The 21,282-nt window shown below is 45.8% G+C and overlaps 1 protein-coding gene across 1 annotated transcript; it reads right to left on the minus strand.

Moving 5' to 3' along the window:
• Window positions 1–1,674: 1,674 nt before the first annotated feature.
• On the minus strand, window positions 1,675–17,673 carry RNF114 (ring finger protein 114). The gene is made up of 6 exons (XM_019458171.2): window positions 17,498–17,673; window positions 11,566–11,716; window positions 8,847–8,953; window positions 8,361–8,475; window positions 4,761–4,868; window positions 1,675–3,534 (listed from the first exon to the last, which is right to left on the minus strand). The coding sequence occupies exons 1-6, from the start codon at window positions 17,635–17,637 to the stop codon at window positions 3,469–3,471; spliced, it is 687 nt and encodes a 228-aa protein (XP_019313716.1). The 5' UTR covers window positions 17,638–17,673; the 3' UTR covers window positions 1,675–3,468.
• Between the last annotated feature and the right edge of the window lie 3,609 nt (window positions 17,674–21,282).

Below are 21,282 nucleotides of genomic sequence, written 5' to 3' on the forward strand. Positions count from 1 at the left end.
CCCTACCTGGTCAGCAGGTTTGTCCCTTGTTTCATTCAGGTCTCGGTTCAAATGCCATTTTCTTGATCTGTCTGGGATGACAAAGGCCTTCAAGGACTGCCGCCGTGTGTAGGATTAGACCTTGTGATTTCCTGATGTGTAACCGGAGTCCAGGACTTAACTGCTTTAGCCAAAGGTGGGGGTATAAAGGCAGGGTAAGAAGACTCATGGATTGCTGGTACTGTCCGTAGCAAGAGGGAATGATAAAGAGGGAGGGGCGTGGAGGGAGGAAGCTGGAGATGCTGAACTCAGTTTGGGCCGCATTCAATTTAAGGTTCCCATGGGATTGGGATTGGGATCGGAACGGACAAGGCCAGGGAGAGAAGTCCAGGAGCTGAGTGCCCACAATGCAGCAGGCGTCCTGCCAGGGTTTTGTGTACATTGCTCCTTGAATCCCAAGAACTTTAAGATGCAGCTATTCCTGGAAATGTACGACTAGATAAAAGCAACACTTCTAGGGGCGCCTGGGTGGCTCAGTCGGTTGAGCATCCGACTTCGGCTCAGGTCACGATCTCACAGTTCGTGAGTTTGAGCCCCACGTCGGGCTCTGTGCTGACAGCTCAGAGCCTGGAGCCTGCTTCCGATTCTGTGTCTCCCTCTCTCTCCGCCCCTCCCCTGCTCATGCTCTGTCTCAAAAACTAAAACATTAAAAAAAAAATTTTTTTTTTAAATAAAAAAAAGCAACACTTCTACATTTAAATATATGTAATTAAAAATAAGTAGACATTTGAATAGTTCATTTGCAGTGATAAACGCTCTTATAGTCAATTTGGCCAAAAAACTTTAAAAATTTCCTTACTGGAAAAATGAATGACTTCCTTACATTCAGGCATATATGTTATTTACTAGGCATCTTTTATGTGTCAGCACTGTGCTAGGCACATATTAACTGTATAATTATAAATTGATAAGGGATTAGTAATTGGCAGCTAGTTAATAAATAGCAAATATCTCCTACTTTATAAAGAAACTAGAAGCCAGAAACATCACTCCTATTTTATTGCAGGGAAACATTTAAAAAGGGAAAATATTTGCCAGATGTCCCACAGCCAGTGGCAGCGTGCAGAACTTAAACATGCCATGACCTCAGATCTTAATGCACAAAACCCGTTACTACAACATCTCGGGGATGCTAAGTCATTGGAATGGAGCTGAAGCCACGTGTCTAAATAAAGCCTTATTTCATGGAGCACGATCACTTCTTGCCTCACCAGAATTCCCAGCTGTGACAAGTCGGGGTTGTGTTCATTTCCAAGAGAGGACAAGCTCAGTGAGGCCCCACTATTAAAGCGTCAGAACAAAGATCAGAGCCAGATGGGACTTGTGACAAACAAGAATGTCTCCTTAGAAAGAGCAACAATCTTCTAGAGTCTCCTCAGGCCCAAACCTCAGCAAAAGGTGGTTAATGAGGGACACCTGGGTAGCTCAGTCCTCAATGTCTGACTCTTGATTTCGGCTCAGGTCACGATCTCGCAGTTCATAGGGTCGAGCCTTGTGTCAGACTCTGTGCTGACAGCAGGGCCTGCTTGGGAATTTTCTCTCTCCCTCTCTCGAAATAAACGTTTGAAATTAAAAAAAAAAAAAAAAAAAAAAAAAAAAAAGTGGTTAATGAAAACAGGCATTACAGCTTGCCAATCAGATAAATTATGAAATTTATTTATATTTCACCTTTTAAAAGCCAGAACATAACAAATTTCACTTTCTGGAAAGTCATCTTATTAGAAATACATGAAGTGCACTTAATACAAGGAAATCAGTTTCTTGGTACCATTAGTGAGATGGACACTCTCATCCGTTCCCTCAAATGAAGGCTTTGTCAAATTTCCCTCCAGATTCAGACCTCTCAAGTCAGGGAGGGCTAAGTGAACTTTTTCCCGAAATCACAGCGAAGGCGCTGACCTTAACATTTGGGCCCTCCAAAGCAACATCACATTAGAAGAGATTATTTTGCCTAGCAAAGGGCCCTGTCTTTGCTGGTCACTAGGCGTCTGCAGCCCCCACTGGCAGGCAGGGAGAGGCCCACAACAGCGGTGCTCACAGGCCCCAAAGCTCCCTGTCACTTACAACCCCAGCCACTGACCAGAAAAACTTTCCATGTTCAGAGTAGAGAGGTCTGACACGAAAAAATGAACCTAAACCCACGTCTTTTGGTTATGTTCCTACAGATTAGACTGACACCGCTCTCAGCCTTGTATTTATTAATATTCGCAAAACATGGTGAACTTCAAGTTTCTTGAGCTAGTTTCCAGCAGTTTCCATTAACAAGTGCTCACAAGAGCTGTGTTTGCCTTTTCAACAGTGCGTCTTGTCAAAAGGAGACAGCAGGCTGTGAGACTAGATTTCCCATGACCTCTGCTTTACAAGGCAGGTTTCACACACTGATTTACAGATGGAAATCCGTTTCATAAGGAAACCATTTATGATAGAAAAGCAATACTCAGATACTCAGTTTAATCTAAGTTACCAAATAAAAGATAAAATAACTATAGTATCTACTGGAGCCCCCAAACCTCTTCCTTCTTACTCATGTGAGGACTCCTTTTCGTGCCTCAAGGACAAGAATGTAAGCAGGTTCCCAAACAGAGAGGCAAACATGAAGCAGTCCTTTGAAAATACCATGTTAGTTTGAAAATCGGAACCAAAAAGCTACGGCCCTCGCACTGCTCTTAGCTGACCCTCCTCCCCACTTAAGGATAAATGGAGTTTAACTTTCCTAACCTAGAAACACTTATTGTCACTAAAAAGATGTGGTTACACCTTATCCTAAAAAGGCACCATGCAGGCATTTAAGACTGAACCAGTTAGCTCTAAGGGTGTGCAGGAGCGGTAGGAAAATAGAACTAATCAAAACTTCCAGCATCAGATCATGCTAAACCCAGAACATTCACCCCAACGGGCCTTTTGAAATGCTTCCCAGGAGGTACACTCCAGCTTCCGGCAGCTGCTGCTAAGGACCAACTAACAGAACCTCCGCAGCACAGAAGGAGCCCCCCCGCCGACGGGACACACTTTTGCCAGAGCTCACACACCTCACCTCAGGGACAAGGAGAGGAGGGAGGTGCTGGTCTCGTTTGTGCTATTCGTGACCCAGAACAGGTCCTGGCTGGCTCAGAGGACCTGAGAGATGCACACTGAAGGGGAGGAACCAGAGTGAAACAAGGGTAGGTGGAGAATCTGGATTCTCTTCCAGAAGAGGAAGCGGAAACTCCAGGGAGCAGCTGAGGGCAATCAGAGACCAGACACATGACAGACTTAACAGTAGGGGAGACCCCAAAGGAAGGGACGGCTCTGACCTGGGGACCTTTTCCCTGTCAGAAGTGACCACAGCTCACTTCCAGGTCTGTTGTACATTGAAGGTGTAGGAGTCACATGTTTCACGCCCAACACACAACGGACGCTCTGGAGCACGAGCTGGACAGTAGAGACCGCTCACTGATCGATGATGGAGCGCTGCAACACCTGATTCATCATGTCCTCTTCATCGACATCGTAATCCTAAGGGCGAAACACAGACCCTTGGCCTCGGCACCCGTCACAGCCGCAAAGACTCCCGTTCAATGGGGGAAGCGGGGCGGCCCAGTGACAGGCTCCGGAGACGCCTGGCCCAGCACGGATCCCAGCTTGTTTCTGGTGCCAGCCACGGAGCTCTGGGCCAACTGCTCGACCTCTCTGGGCCTCTGCCGCCTCCTCCTGAGGAGGAGAACACTGATGGCTCCCTTGGACGGGGACTATGAGGACCACGGGGCACCTGTGCGCGGGGCCTGGCACAGACCGAGTGCTCACATGGGAGGACTTTCACCGCAGTGAAACTGGACTTTTCATTCAACGAGGCCAAATTACCTACTTGATCACAACTCGGGAATTTCATCTGTCTTCAGGGCACTAACAAAAAGGACAGTTATTGGGAAGTCTGAATCTCAGACACTCTCTTAGACTGAGAATACACATTCTTAGGACAACTTAGGAAAGAGTCATACTTTCCTTCTTGGGTCCTGAAACACAGCCTGTTCTAAAATCCTCACAGCATACATATATATGTATATAAACAAACAAACAAATGTTCTACTTCAAGGGTTTGGCCAAATTTATCTATTGCTAGAATGCTAACACAACAGTGGGTCCCTTCAAACCCACTCAGCACTGGGGAAAGGACACAAACCGGATGACTACTTTTGGCAAGTGGATGTGTTTTGTTTGACCTAAGACGCTCTAAAGAACATGTGACACTTCATGTGGAATTCCGCCTTCCCAGCTTCTTGGGGTTGGGACAGGCGGAGAAAACTGGCAATGCCGTGCCTGTGTCTCTACACACCACTGTCAGCGGGCGCTGATGGCAGCATGACATGTGTCAGGTGCCGTCTGGCTTGCAAATCCTCAGGGAGACCATTTCCATTACCTGCCCGGTCCCCATGGGCATCTGAGCTTCAGGATCCCAAGCCAGGTGCTGGAACGGGTAGAAACTACACATACCAAAAGAAAGTGGGAAAAACTTCTGGAAGAAAACCCAGGAGCAATCTTACATCACGTCTCACTGCAGACACAACAAAGGCTCCGACCACCGAGTGGGCTCACGAACACAGACCACACAGCTGCTGTTCCAGGGAGCCCATCACATCAATGACAAAACTCAACAAGGGGACCCACAGCTTTCCAGGAAAGAGAAGGGATGTTGTTGTGCTGTTACCCCAGGGGAGAGATGAGGCCCCGGGCTCCAGACTCACCACAAAAGTGTCGTACGAAAACTGGTGCCGGCGCTGGATGTGCTCTATGAAGTTGGCGCTGCGGTAGTTGGGGTCTCCCCAAGGCATCGAGGCACATATCGGACAAACCTTTCAACAAAAAAGCACGGTCTTAGGCACCTGACCTTTGACCTAACATTAGCCCTCCGTGGCCCGTATCTGGCCTTTCTTCCAGGGCAGCTTTCCTGACACATCAGTTTAGGGCCTGGCCACTCCTTCATAGGTACGTTCGTATCCCAGAAAACACGGTCAGTCTCCCACTCAGGTCAAATGACACGTGAGAGTGCCTAACGGCTTTGGCCATGATCCTACCCTTTCCTGATCCCCTACTATGGTCAGGACAATGTGTTAGCCCAGTAGGGGCCTAGACTATGGCCTTCTGACCCAGCACACAAAATGATCCAAAAGCACAAAGAAAAACAAGGAAATGACAGATGAACAATAACCTGAGGAAGTAAAACACAACCTTCTGTGCTATTTTTACAAAGTAAATGCTGAGACGAGAGGGCTGAGGTTGAAAAGCCCTCATGTAAGAAGTCGATTTGGGAATTATGGGGACCACATCAAGATAAAAAGCTTCTGCACAGAGAAGGAAACAATCAGCAAAACTAAAAGGCAGCCAACAGAATGGGAGAAGATATCTGCAAACATATCAGATAAAGGGTTCGTACGCAAAATCTATAAAGAACTTATCAAATTCAACACCCAAAAACCAAATAATCCAGTAAAGAAATGGGCAAAAGACATGAATAGATATTTCTCCAAAGACATCCAGATGGTCAACAGACACATGAAAAAATGCCCAACATCACTCATCAGGGAGATACCACCTCACACACTTGCCAGAATGGCCAACATTAACAACGCAGGCAACAACAGATGTTGGCGAGGATGCGGAGAGAGAGGATCTCTTTTGCACTGCTGGTGGGAATGCAAACTGGTGCAGCCACTCTGGAAAACAGTATGGAGGTTCCTCAAAAAATTACAAATAGAACTACCCTACAACCCAGCAATTGCACTACTAGGTATTTATCCAAAGGATACAAAAATGCTGATTTGAAGCACATGCACCCTAATATTTATAGCCGCACTATCAACAATAGCCAAAGTATGAAAAGAGCCCAAATGTCCATTGATGGATGAATGGATAAAGATGTGGTGTACACACACACACACACACACACACACACACACACACACACGGAGTATTACTCGACAATCAAAAAGAATGAAATCTTGCTATTTGCAGCTACATGGATGGAAATGGAGGGTACTATGCTATGTGAAATTAGAGAAAGACAAATATATGACCTCACTCATATGAGGAATTTAAGATACTAAACAGATGAACACAAAGGAAGGGAAGCAAAAATAATATAACAGGGAGGGGGACAAAACATAAGAGACTCTTAAATATAGAGAACAGAGGGTTGCTGGAGGGGTTGGGAGAGATGGGCTAAATGGGTAAGGGGCATTAAGGAATCTACTCCTGAAATCACTGTTGCACTATATGCTAACTTGGATATAAATTAAATAAATTAAAAAATAAAATAAAAACAAAAATGAAATAAAATAAAATAATAAAGAAATCAGTTTGGGCGTTGAAGACTGGGAGGTATTTGGAAAGACACAACATGAAAGGGTGCTCCACAAGACTGGCAATGGCACAGAGGAAAGGCCAGGAGTCAGCAATACAGGCATTCCAGGCGATCAACTGGCTAGAACGGAAAATTCAGAGATGGACAGAGAGGAGCTGGGACAGGGAGAAGCAGGCCTCAGTGGTCAGCTTAGAGATGGAACTCCACCAGTAATAAGGAAGGTATCGTAACAAAAGGGATTAGCAAAAGACGAATCTGAAATGGTGGAAGATTCCTGGTAGAAGGAGCTGGGCAGGCAGCTGTGGATATGGGGCTAGATCACGGGTCAGGTCAGGAGACTGAGGAGGAGGTCACTTCCAAAGGGAAGGGCTGAAACATCCACAGTTACGAAGGAGTTCTGCAAAGGGAGAAGGGATAGAACAGAGGGCCAATGGATGAAGGAAGAGGGGCTTCAACAGAGACAAAATAACCACATGAATGTCAGAAAGCCAAAGGAGGGGAAAAAAGAGAAAATTAGGTTGTAGTACCAGAAACCGCAATGTTGGGGATAGAACTTATTTGAAAGGAAAAAGAGGAAAGGGTAATACTACTGAAAAGGACCACATTCAAACATTAAAAAAAAAAAAAAACAACAAAAAAACCCTACGTACCAGTCTGTGATACCTAAAGGAGTGATAAACACTTCCCTAGTAATTTTTTTTTAATGTTTATTTATTTTTGAGAGACAGATCATGAGTGGGAGAGGGGCTGAGAGAGAGGAAGATACAGAATCCGAAGCAGGCTCCAGGCTCTGAGCTGTCAGCCCAGAACCCGACATGGGGCTCAAACCCACAGACTGTGACATCATGACCTGAGCTGAAGCCAGATGCTTAACCGACTAAGCCACTCAGGTGCACCGTAATTTCATATACATTCCCTTTCCCCACAACTATAAAGATACTACTCTCAAAAGGAAAACGACAGCTTTACACAGAAGACACCTGGTGGACACGAAGCGATCCAAGTGAACGTTACCAACAAAGGGGCCAACCAGTATCACATGACCCCTGAAGCGGCATCTGGAGGACACATCACTTATGGAACGTCCCTGCTTCTGATGATGAAAAAACACACAAACCGAAATCCAAGGACCTCTTACAAAACAACTGGCCTGTCCTCTTTAAACATGTTAAGGTCGGGGCACCTGGGTGGCGCAGTCGGTTAAGCGGCCGACTTCAGCTCAGGTCACGATCTCGCGGTCCGCGAGTTCGAGCCCCGCGTCGGGCTCTGGGCTGATGGCTCAGAGCCTGGAGCCTGCTTCCGATTCTGTGTCTCCCTCTCTCTCTGCCCCTCCCCCATTCATGCTCTGTCTCTCTCTGTCTCAAAATTAATAAACGTTAAAAAAAAAAAAAAAATTTTTTTAAATGTTAAGGTCATGGAAGGCAAAGAAAGACCTAGCACCAGAGACATGACAATTACGTGTAACACACAGATCAAGGACTTGGGGGCAGGAGGATATTGCTATGAAGGACATAACAATGGTTAAAATTCAAGGGCAGTCCACTTTTTTTTTTTTTTTAAAGTAATCTCTAGGCCCAACGTGGGGCTCCAACTCATGACCCCGACATCAAGAGTTGCATACTCCGCCAAGTGAGCTGGCCAGGCACCCCTACAATTGTTAAAATTTAAACATGAATTTTATATTAGATATCAGATTATGTCAAAGTTACATCTCCTGAGCGTGACAAACACAAAAAACGTGATTTTCGAAGAAAATGCTCTTGTTCTTAGGAGGTATATGCTGAAGTGTGTAGGACAAAAGATCATGGTATCTGTAACTTATTATTGAATGGCTAGCAAAATGTAGAGTATCACGCAGAGTATCATTAAGCATATACTGTAAAATGTTACCAATCTGTGAATCTAGGTGAAGGGTACACAGTTCGCTGCACTACTCCTGTTCGTTTTTCTGTTTAATTTTTTTTCCATAAAAAGCTCCTCTTACCACAGATTTGGTGTCCGTGCTATGGGACAGCTTGCAGTGTTCCACTAGCCCTTCCTGATCAAAGTTCTTCTCGGGACAGTACGGGCAAGGGAAGGTGTAACGGTTTGGGACGTTCCTGGAAGATGAAAGGCAGAACAGAAGAAATCTCTTTGTGAGTACCCTTCCACACTTCCATCTCCATACCTCCAACAGGGAGCAGAGTTCAAAGTGTTATGACGGGGATTCTGACAATTACCTCAGAAGCACATCAACTGTTTCAAACATAACTTCATAGCAGAGCTAACATTTGAAGTGAACATCAGAGTCCTCCACACCCCACCCCAAAACGAAAACGGACAGGTAATAGTGGTACATCCGTAGCCAGCATACATCTGAATGATAACTACACATCCACTTCCCCAAACTCCTACAACTAAACCCTGAAACATGCAAAGTGTCCACTGTCTTCATAGCAGAAGAGGACCTGCACCTGAGGGAGTCATTCACCTTGGTTGAAGGGAGGCATCCTTGGTGGTGGCCTTCACACCTTCCATGATGTAATTCTGGTATTTGGAACAGGTAGCCACGTGGGCCCGGATCTTGGATAGGAAGAACTTAGAAAGAATGACAGCCCACAAGTTAGTCAGACCTTGGACCAGGTCCCACACAGTCCCGAAGCAAGGGCCAGGTGAAAACCAGACCTGTACCACCCTGCAATCTCACCAGGCTCCCAGCTATGCTGACAGGGCTAAAACCACGTTTGTGGCAGGGGCTCTGTTTATACCAAAGCTGATGTCTTACTTGACCAATCCAGGATGTCTGCTTCCACTCGAAAATCACTCTCCTAGAGGTTTTTGTATTCAAGGTATGCTCTCTGCTCAGACACACTCCAAACCCAGGGAAGGTTTAAAAGTTTTACACATAGCATTTAAACTAGCCTCTTCACAGCAAGCCAAGAACCACATTCTATTATGTGCAGCAGCAAAAAGTAATCATTTAAGTGTAAGAGATAAAGACCAGTAATTCTAGTTAAGGTACAGAATTCCAGACTGTGGTAAATAATCTTTAAAAAAACAAAAACAAAAAGCGGAAATCCAGAAATCTGAATTCTATTTCTCCTACAGAATCTAGCCTTTACGAGTTGAAAAGAGAAAACCTAGAGGAGAGCGCTTCATCGCAGGTGTTCTAAAAAGAAAGAAAAAGTATAAGGAATGAAGAAAAAGGGGAGGTAAAGGGAAGATAAACATTTTCTGAGGCAGAATACACGTAGAGATATGATACAATACAAACATTAATCTTTAAAATGGAGAATATCAAAAGTATACAGAAAAAGAAAAATCCATCACGCATACATAAAGTAATCGGTAACTTCATTTCAATATCCTGAGTTCCAAAATTAAAGGAAGGCACAAGAAAAAAAGAAAGTTTCAATATTTGAGCTCTGGTTTACCATAATGCTTCTTTCTGTCTTACCTCCAGCTAAAGAACTTGACTTCGAGCTGCCAACCAAAGAGCTCCCAATTAAAAGGGATGGCAAATATCCCTATTCAGAACAGTAGCCACTGTGTACCCTTAGTGCTAAATCAATCTGAAAGGAAGGAGATGGTAACGTATATCCATTCTATGGCCATCCACACTAATGTGTTAAAGTAATGAAACTGACACGTTAGACTAGTAAGTCATTAAGTGAAAGTTTTTTTTCAAAAATGAGAAAAAGCTCTAGAATTATACACTGTGATCCTATTTTGTAAAATTCTGACAACTTTATTTGGTAAAAACCTTAGAGGGGCGCCTGGGTGGCTCAGTCGGTTAAGCGTCCGACTTCAGCTCAGGTCACGATCTTGCGGTCCGTGAGTTCGAGCCCCGCGCCGGGCTCTGGGCTGACGGCTCAGAGCCTGGAGCCTGTTTCAGATTCTGTGTCTCCCTCTTTCTCTGCCCCTCCCCTGTTCATGCTCTGTCTCTCTCTGTCTCAAAAATAAATAAAACGTCAAAAAAAAAATTTTTTAAGAAAAAAAAAAAAACCTTAGATCTGCGTTTGTCAAAGGGCAAAAAATGTTTTGCAGCCTTCTAAACTGAATCACTTGTAAAGAGGTCATCTCTGGGGGCACCTGGGTGGCTCAGTTGGTTAAGCATATGACTCTTGATTTTGGTTCAGGTCACGATCTCACAGTTTGTGGGATTGAGCCCTGTGCTGAGCCCTATGCTGGGCTCTGTGCTGACAGCATGGAGCTTGCTTGGGATTCTGTCTCTCTGCCTCTGCCCCTGCCCCTGCCCCCGCCCCCACCCCCATTCACTCACACCCCCTCTCAAAATAAATACATTAAAAAAATAAAAAGGTAATCTCTAGAGTAGGAAACAAGCCTACATTATTTTATACTTTTGTATGATCTGAAATTAAGAAAATCATAATGATTTTAAAACCTGTAAGGCTGTGTGCATCTCTTGGAAAATAAGAATAACATTTCTCCTTTATTACAGATGTTAAATACACTGGATTCTAACAAGATTATACAACAGAATGGGTGCACTTCAAATGTTTGGTATTGCTATTATAATCAAATAATTTCATACTGACCTTTATGTCGTGATTCCTATCAAGTGCTAAAAAGTTCAAATATTAAGGTTTATATCTATATTGACACAGATGACAAAATTTTCCCTCAAACTCGTTACAGCAGATAACTTTTTTGAGATGACCTCATCTTATGTTAAAACAATTAAGAAACAAAGGCTCCTGGATGGCTCAGTTAGTTAAGCATCCAAATCCTGATCTCATGGTTCAGGAGACAGAGCCCTGCGTCAGGTTATGCGCTGACAGTGTGGAGCCTGTTGGGGTTTTCTCTGACCCTTCCCAGCTTGCAAACGCGTGTGTGTGCTCCTTCCTTCAAAATAAATACATATTTAAAAAGAAATAAATAGCATTGTCATTATGATCTAAAGTTACGCATAATTTTGGAAAAGCGCGTCTTTTAAAGGAACAAAATGGGATAACGTTTTAGTTTCCAAAGCTACGATGTATAATATACTAAACCAACTCTTTAAAAAGCAAATCAAAACCAATAAAGGTACTAAAATCAAACAGCACAGCCACGGCTGCAGATAACTAGCATGCACACGTGCTGTTAGTCACCTAGTCATGCTCTAACTTGAGAAACACGTGGCAACAGCTCTGTGTTTTACCCCCTCATCGCAGAAGGACACCGACTTCCGTTTTACTTCCACATACATTTTTACGGCAGCCATGGCAAGAAGTCTCTGTGCTCTCGATCTGCCGCTCGAGCTCCGCGGCTCGGACGCCAGGTGCCAGAGCGCTGCGACACACCCCACAGACAGGCTTCTTCGGCTTCAGACATTCCTGCAGGCATGCAGAGCAAAAGCTAGAACAAGACACACAGAGAACCTGCGTCATGCATCGTGGAGACAAGACAACAAAAATGGATAAACTTTTAAAAAGACGTCAATGAGTAATGGGTTAAAAACACGTTGCTCCCTAACTCCTGATTCAAATGCGGAGTCCTCCCAGGCCAGAAAAGCAGGGGGTGGAGGTCCTGCAAAGCACACACGGGTCCGCCAACAGAAACAAATGCGAAACAAAACGCCAACTATCATGGGACACGGTGAGAGGGGTCATGGCACAGTCTTCAAACCTCAGCACCTGCCACTGAGGGACCTGGGGGAGTTTTCCTGAACCTCGGTTTTTCCTCCGTGAAATGGAGACGGCAGCAGCTACCTCTGGGATTACTGGAATGGGATATGGATAGCAGACCCTTCTTGGTACACTGTCAAGCACCTGTGAAATGCACCACAAACAGGAGGAGCTACCATTCGAGGTGAATATAAAGCACCATGAGGACACAGAGAGAAGACCAACTAGTTGTGACCCAAGGAGGTCAGGGCTGGTAAGACTTCAAAGGCAGCATTCATGAAACAGCCTCAGAAGAAAGAGCTCCACTGGCAGAAGGGAAGAATACTCTAGGCCCTTAGACTTAAAAAATTCAGGATGCACCTAAGGAAATAAAAGTCTAACACTTTTCCTCAGAAACAGTAGGAACCCAGATGTTTAAAGGTATCAATCAACAAGGCCAAATCCAAGTTTTAGAAAAATAGCTGAGGTTATCATGGACAATAGAGTTCTTGGTTTTTAATTTTTTTTTTTTAAGGTGAGGAAAGACAGGAGCCTTGAAGTAGAACCAAACAGATAGCTAAGGCAAGGAATTCTGAGGGCCTGAGGCAACAGTGAATTAACTGAAGAAATGATTCAGAGGGGGAGTCAGCAGTACTCGGTAGCTTACTGAGTTTGGAGAAGGGAAGTCAAAGATGGCCAAGTTTCTATCCTGAAACTAGGCAGGTAATAATGCTGAGATAAGAATGAACGGACACACAGAAAGAATGGACACTAAGACATGAAAATAGCCCAGCTACATGCCCAACCTGAGACACTTAAGGCAGGATAATAAAATCTGTTAGGAAGAATTCAACACGTATCATCAAAGGTAACCGGTGCATCTCACAAATTTTTACCGTCTCTAAGGACTTTCTTCCTCTTTGTCATTAAGCTAGGTGTTAACACTGCCACACGAAACAGACCAGGCTGGAAGAAGGTGAGGGGGCCTAGTGATTCATCACTGAGAGTAAAGCAGAGAAGGAAACAAAATCCCAGTCTTGATTTTTTTTTTTTTAATGTTTATTTATTTTTGAGAGAGCAAGAGGGAGCGAGCAGGGAAGGGGCAGAGAAAGAGGGAGATACAGAATATGAAGCAGGCTCCAGGCTCCGAGCTGTCAGCACAGAGCCCGACGCGGGGCTCAAACTCACAGACGGTGATATCATGACCTGAGCTGGAGTCCGATGCTTAAGTGACTGAGCCACCCAGGCACCCTGATGTTTATATTCCAAAGTGGAGAAAAACACAAATGTTAATTTCCAATACGGATGAAGTATACGAAGGGAATAAAACAAGGCAAAGAGATCAGCCGACATAGATCATACAGAGCTTCTTTAAAGAGGTAGTAATATTTGAGTGGCACCTGGGCGGCTCAGTCAGTTGAGTGACTGACTCTTGATTTGGCTCAGATCACGATCCCTGGGTTGTGGGAACAAGCCCTGAGTCAGGCTCCGTGCTGAATGTGAGGCCTGCTTTGGATTCTCTTTCTCTGGCCCTCTGCCTCTGAGCTGAGACCCAAAACTATGAGGACACAGCCACACAGACCTGGACACAAAGAGGTACACGCAGAGATGATATACCAAGTGCAAAGGCGTTTCCAAAAAGCAGGAAGGGAGGCTTTGGGACCATGATGGGTAGACCACTGAGAGAGGGTGAGTGATTAGGTTGGAGAGGTAGACAGGGTCTTGTGGCCATCACTTCTTGTACCTCTTCTCAAAGGCAGATCACCAGAGTAACCCAAGAGAACTGAGGGTCCCAGAGAAACGAAGCCTAGATGGTAGGTAGAAGCAGCTTCAAGCCTTCCTCCAAGCACACACCAGGATACACAGCTCATTAACCAAATATGCACAAGCCACTTTGTGCCAGAGACATGCCCAACATGCAAGTTTGTTGTTTTTTTTTTAACGTAATGTATTGTCAAACTGGCTAACATACAGTGTGTAAAGTGTGCTCTTGGTTTTGGGGGTAGATTCTCGTGGTTCATCGCTTACATACAACACCCAGTACTCATCCCATCAAGTCCCCTCCTCAATGCCCATCACCCGTTTTCCCCTCTCCCCGCCCAGCAACCCTCAGTTTGTTCTCTGTATTTAAGAGTCTCTTATGGTTTGCTTCCCTGTCTTTTTTTCCCATTCCCTTCCCCCATGGTCTTCTGTTAAGTTTCTCAAGTTCCACATATGAGTGAAAACATATGCCTTTCTCTGGCTTATTTTACTTAGCGTAACACCTTCCAGTTCCATCCATGTTGTTGCAAATGGCATGATTCCATGCTTTCTCATTGCCAAGTAGTATTCCATTGTATATATAAACCACATCTTCTTTATCCACTCATCAGTTAACGGATATTTAAGCTCTTTCCATAATCTGGCTATTGTTGAAAGCACTGCTGTAAACATTGGGGTACATGTGCCCCTATGAATCAACACTCCTGTATCCTTTGGATAAATTCCTAGTAGTGCTATTGCTGGGTCGTAGGGTAGTTCAATTTTCTGAGGAACCTCCACACTGTTTTCCAGAGTGGCTGCACCAGTTTGCATTCCCACCAACAGTGCAAGAGGGTTCCTGTTTCTCCACATCTTCCCCAGCATCTGTTGTTTCCTGAGTTGTTAATTTTAGCCACTCTGACAGGTGTGAGGTGGTATCTCAGTGTGGTTTTGATTTGTATTTCCCCGATGAGGAGTGACGTTGAGCATCTTTTCATGTGTCTGTTGGCCATCTGGATGTCTTCTTTGGAAAAGCGTCTATTCATGTCTTCTGCCCATTTCTTCACTGGATTATTTGTTTTTTTGGGTGTTAAGTTTGGTAAATTCTTTATAGGTTTCTATACTCTTTATCCGATGTCATTTGCAAGTATCATCTCCCATTGTTGTTTGCCTTTTAGTTTTGTTGACCATTTCCTTTGCAAGCCTGGTTTTAAATGGTTCCTGTATCATGGGCTGGCTTTCCGTTTCCCTTTTTTATTTATGGGCCTTGATCTAGTCCAGTCTTCTCGGTGCTCCACCCTTTCTGTTACAGCGGTATGTACAAAGTCCCTTCTCCAGCTATATGCCACTGAATTGCAGAGACACAGTCATTTAGGGCTTGAAATAAAGTTTTATAAAAACTCAATGCCCCATCCAGCCAGAGCTACAAAGATGCTGGTTTCCAAGCAGAGATGTTAGCAAATATCTGCCACTTCTTGCTGAGCAAAAAGCACTTGGCTAGAGCTAAGGGAGACTCCGCTCCCCTCACAGGGGTGCATCTATCTGTCTTCAATCAGCGCTGAGTTGACGAACACCTGGAACTAGCGTGGTGAGTATAGAAAAGAGCCAAGGTTTAAAACCCAGTACTTCCCCCTTGACCTCTGACCTGGGGAAGGTTCATGTGGCTCAATAAAACCTCGAATTTTGCGGCTCTTCAGTTGCTAAATTGCACTAGATCAAGCCTCTTTATAAACATTAATGGTAAATGAAATCCAGTGAGGCGCGCCTGAGTGGCCTAGTCGATTAACTGAGAGTTAAGAGCTGGCAAGGTCAATCTTGCCTCAGGTCATGATCTCTTAAGATCGAGCCCTGAGACTGGCTCTTTACTGACAGCACGGAGCCTGCCTGCGATTCTGTCTCTCCCTCTCTCTGCCCCTCCCCTGCTCAGTCTGTCTCTATCAAAAATAAATAAGAAAAAAAAAAAAAAGTAAAGAAAAGAAATCCAACGAATTGGTCCAAAATTCGGTAAAGGTAGAAAGGAGGGCTGATCCAAGGAAAAGAGGATTCAATGAGAACACTATCTAGCCTCCACCGTAACTCACATGAGTTTGCTTCCACTGCCAATTTCTTACCCAATCGCTCCCCTACTCATCCCCACCACTTTGATCCCTGTACTATCCTCCCACCGCACAATGAATTTTCACAATACTTTGAACACTTGTTAGTCTCACCTACCAGCAATTCACTAGACTGTAAACTGAGGGCACTATCGCCTTGTTTCTTACTACGCCCCAAGAATCTGGCACCTAGTGAGCACACAAATACTTTAGTTGGCTGAATGGAAGATTGGAAGATGGATGCTCAGACACACGTTAGGCACTGGGGACACGGAGAGGGGCAATACAGATATGGTCACTGCCCTCATGACCTCGAAGTTCTGCTCGATGTAAGGACGAAGGAAGCCCCAGGAGTGAAGCAGAGTAGTTTAAGGAGGGATGGTGATAAGGGAGGTGGCTTAGGATGTGCAGTAGTTGGCAGGGGAGATGCAGATGGGGTGTGAAGAGTTCCAGGCTAACTCAACTGCAAGCGGGAACAGCCCAAAGCCAGGAAGAGCTTAGAGGACTTGAAGAAGCAAACCGCAGTCAGTGTGGCTGGAGAGCCCTTGCCAGGTGCCAATCATTCTCTGGGCTGGCAAGGAGACACCTGCAGTTCATCTGGGAAGGGTCGGACAATGGTGAGCCTGCCCCCTGCGAGCCTCGATGCCCTCACCTGCAAAATGGCTGCCAACCCTCTTCCTCTGCAGGACTGCAGCACGAATGAGAATACCTGGGCAGCCCAGCAGGCGCCTATCGTGCCTACTCCCCAGCAAAGGTGTCCTAAAAACAATACCAAGGTGATACCCATGATAAGCACTGCGGGAGACCACCGAGGAAATGCCAACTCCCAGCGGCGAGAAGTGGCCGCATTTTCTACAGTTGTTTCAACTTAGGTGTGTGTGTGTGTCTGATGAAGCAAGGCTTAGGTTCAAATCCCGCGAACCTCAAGGCGCCTACCCCAGCCCAGGGTCTGTACTATCATTTTCAGACACATTGCCTTCAGTCGTCCTAACCAGCGTATGAGCAACACGCAGGCCACGGAAGCTTAATCTCAAACAAAACGCAGCAAACGTCGCACACAAGTAGGAACGCCAACAATCGCTACCCGCAACTCCCAACCCCTTTCACAGTTAAAGGCAGACTGGTGAGATCTGTTATCAAGACTTCCCTTTTGTTCTTTTAGTCTAGTTCAGCGTTTTTCCAGTTTCGGTGCAATTCGAATTACTTGGCAGAACTGGAGACATGACGCCATACGTGCCTTACTTTAAGAGCGATGCACAGGCTACTCAATAGAAACTGCGGCTAAGGGCCGACTTTTTTTTTTTTTTTTTTTTTTTTTTAAGTAAACTCTGACCACGTCGAGATCCAGAGTCGCACTCTCTACCGATGGAGCCAGCCAGGCGCCCCACCTACGGCCGCGGCCGATTTGAGACCCTCCCTAATCCCCAGCAGGGTGCCACTCCACTATCGGCGATGAGAAGGAGCCTGACAGGCCGCCTGGAACAGCGTAGGCACTCGACAGACGGCGGGATACTTGGAAGCGAGCAGGGCGGAGAAGCACGCCCCGCCAACTTCCACAGACCTTCAGAAACCCCGGAGGGCCCCGCGAAGAGCCGCCTGTGGACCGGTCCTTGAGCTTCCGCCCCGGAACCCTCCCAGCCCGGGTCTCGCCCCTCCCTACCAGACTCCCCCCGACCAGGCCCAGGCTTGCCGCTTACACGTGACCACAGGGCACCTGCACCGGCTTCTCGTACACTTCTAAGCACACAGGACACGTGAAGCGGCCCAGGGGGTCGGCCTCCGCGGCGGGCCCAGCCAGCTGCGCACCACCCTCACGGTCCTGCTGTTGCGCCGCCATCTTGCTGCCGCGCAGAGCGGCGCAACGGCGGCCGAGAAGGAGGAGCCCGAGGGGGCGGGGCGGAGGTAGTAGGCTGGCGCGCGCTGGGGGCGGGGCTCGCGGCCCACGGGGGAGGGACGGGGTGAAACGCGGTGCGGTCCGGGGCACTTGGGGCGTGGCTTATGGGAAGTTGCGCGAGGCTGGGGAGGGGCCAGAGGATGGGCCACTCCTCCTGGCCCTCGGACCGGAGGCTGGGAGGGAGGGTGAGAGGAGGGAAATCTGGAAAATGTGGAAGTCCCATCCAGAGACCGGAAGGATTGGAACAGGCCTTGTGTCACTGCAGGTGTTTCCTCGATTTAAATCATGACTGTCATCACTATTACTTAATATTTTACCCCAAATCGAGTTGCCTTTTCTTTAAACTTAGGCAAATTTTACTTACTTTTATTTTTTAGGCAAATTTTGAAGGGAGACCACTCCTGAGCTACAAACAGAAAAATCTTGTTTTTTTAAGTTTATGTATTTATTTTGAGAGAAAAGGGGAGAGAGTGCATGTGAGGGAGGGGCAGAGAGAGAGGGAGAGAGAAGAACCCTAAGCAGGCTCCACACTGCCTGCACAGAGCCCAACACAGGGTTTGTTCTCACGAATCGTGAGATGATGACCTGAGCCGAAATCCCACTGAGCCACCCAGGTGCCCCAAAATCTGCCTTATTTCTTTTTCTTTTTAATTTTTTACGAGTGTTGACAGTTTATTTTTTTATTTTATTTATTTATTTTTTTAAATTTACATCCAAATTAGTATAGCATTGGTGGTATAGTGGTGAGCATAGCTGCCTTCCAAATTAGTTAGTATACAGTGCAACAATGATTTCAGGAGTAGATTCCTTAGTGCCTCTTACCCATTTAGACCATCCCCCCTCCCACAACCCCTCCAGTAACCCTGTGTTTGTTCTCCATATTTATGAGTTTCTTCTGTTTTGTCCCCCTCCCTGTTTTTAGATTATTTTTGTTTCCCTTCCCTTATGTTCATCTGTTTCGTCTCTTAAAGTCCTCATATGAGTGAAGTCATATGATGTTTGTCTTTGACTAATTTCACTTAGCATAACACCCTCTAGTTCCATCCACATAGTTGCAAATGGCAAGATTTCATTCTTTTGGGTTGCTGAGTAATATTCCATTGTATATATACACCACATCTTTATCCATTCATCCATCGATGGACATTTGGGCTCTTTCCATACTTTGGCTATTGTTGATCGTGCTGCTATAAACATGGGGGTGCATGTGTCCCTTTGAAACAGCACACCTGTATCCCTAGGATAAATGCCTAGTAGTGCAATTGCTGGGTTGTAGGGTAGTTCTATTTTTAGTTTTTTGAAGAAACTCCATACTGTTTTCCAGAGTGGCTGCACCAGCTTACATTCCAAAAAAAAAATCTGCCTTATTTCTAAGAGCACCTTAAAAGTACAGCGGAAACAAGACAGAATCATTAATTCACGCTGACGCTGAGAAGGGAAAGTAGCCAGGACCAGAGGCGTTGAAGACAGGCCACGGCCACCCTGAACCGGCCCAGTGAAAGCAGAAATGGGAGGCTCGGCTCCCTCGGGAAGTCACCGTTTTTCAGTGTTGTGTACACACACTTCCTGGCCCTGGTGATGGGGCCCAACTCCTGCTCTGTGTAGACAGGGAAGCTGAGGCTTCCTGAGGTAGTTGAGACCTGAATCTCACAAGAAGGCGGCAGACCTGCAGCCCAGATGTTTTGAATTCCAACTTTCTCCACTTTCTACTGCACCAAATTGGCTCTTGTGGCCAGCCCATTTACCAAAAGACACATCTTGTTAAAAGGCAGGCTCCGCTAACAATTCTAACCAGGTTTTCTTAACCAGGATAATCATTGATCAATGACACTTCCACTCTGAAAGGCCACAGAGGCCTCACAGTCTGTAGACTACACAGGACAAATAAATCCTGTTTGTTAACCAGGTTAATTGAATGCAAGAGGATTATTTTTAGCGATCCATGTGAGCATCTTTTCACCAATAAATAACTTGGCATGTATATGCAGCAGCCCAAGGGGGACCATGTTGACACTTTACTGTTTCTTTTTCCTGTTCCTATGGCAGGCATCCATGCATCTGATCTCTTTCCAGCCAAATATGCCTTGTCTCCCCTCCAGGGATGGGGTTGCCTTGGCAGAGGCAGAGACGTGCTGTAGGTATTTACAAGACTTTCTGTTAGCCTTGTAGCTGCCGCCAGACCCTGGCAGGGGAGCCCCAGACCTGGGCTTCAGTTTGACCGCCTCCAGTTTGGCCTCTTGAGATGAACTTACCACGAGCTTATACACGTGGTCACAGAGACAAAAGGACAGGATTGAAATATTAATAGTGGACTTTTTTTGTGCTTATCATTCTAGGCATTTTACATAAATCCTCATTGCAGCCTATGACTTAGGTTCCACTATCCCCATTTTACAGCTATGCAAATTGAAGCAGAAAGAAATGAAATTACCTTTTAACACAAATGGAAAATGGTACTCAGGATTTGAACACATGCAGTCTGGCTTCGGGACCTGTGCACTTAAGAGTATCAGTCACCTGGAAGGCTCCTTAAACCACCAATTGCTGAAGCCAACCTTGAGAGTTCCGGATGCAGCAGGCCAGTGGAGGTAGGGCCAAGGATTTACAACAGTTTTCCAGGTGAGGCCTGCTGCTGCTGGACTAGGGGCCATGCTTTGAGAACTGCTAGCCTACACTATCCTCCCCTCCCCCCATCAGTGCTGAGACTAGCTTGAATGTGCTACATCACTTCCTGTTTTTCCTAAGCATCCCCAGTGAGAATTTCTTCCCTATCCCTTCTCAGCTTGCAAATGCGTTGCCAGTTCTCACCTCCACACTCATACTGGCTGTTTTTCAAACCACAATCAGCCTAATAATGTGTGTTAAATCAACGAACCTTCCCTTCTTAATGTCCTCAAGGAAACCATTTCCCACAACAGTCTCTTCCTCTCCTGGAGCCCTTGTCAGCGTCTCTCAGGCTGCCCACATCATCTAAGATCTTCTGTGAGCCTCGAGTGGGGGTGTCGGTCCTACTCTAAGACTTCACAGACTTGATTTTTTTTTTTAATTCATTTATTTTAAGAGAGACACACACACACAGAGGGAATCCCAAGCAGGCTCTGCACTGTTAGTTCAGGGCCCAATGCGGGGCTCAGACTCACAAACTGTGAGATCATGACCTGAGCCAAAATCAAGAGTCAGATATTTAACCCACTTGAGCCACTCAGGTGCTCCTTGGCAGGCTCGATTTTTGCCACCAACGTAGACTCATTCATTCAGGCAACAAAGAGTCCCTGAGGGTCTCTTGTGTGCCAGGCCTTCTGCAAGGTTCAGGGAAGAAATATGGGGTCTCTAATGGGCAGTGAGGTAGGTGGGTGGAGGCAGATCCTTTAAAAAGTTATTCAGCTAAATAATGATCCTAAGGAAATCTGCAAGGAGATCTGTCTTCTGTAGCGTGAGGTGAACCAGTCATGCCGTGCCCATGCTCCTCACCCACAGAAACTGTGAGATAATCTACATGTGTTGTTTAAGCCACTAAGTTTGTGGTCATTTGTTATGCAGTGATGGACAATATAATCTCCTTTGTGGGCCATTTCCCTATAATTACTT

Source organism: Panthera pardus, unplaced genomic scaffold (assembly GCF_024362965.1).
Source record: "Panthera pardus isolate Hobbes unplaced genomic scaffold, ASM2436296v1 HiC_scaffold_25, whole genome shotgun sequence".
NCBI lineage: Eukaryota > Metazoa > Chordata > Mammalia > Carnivora > Felidae > Panthera > Panthera pardus.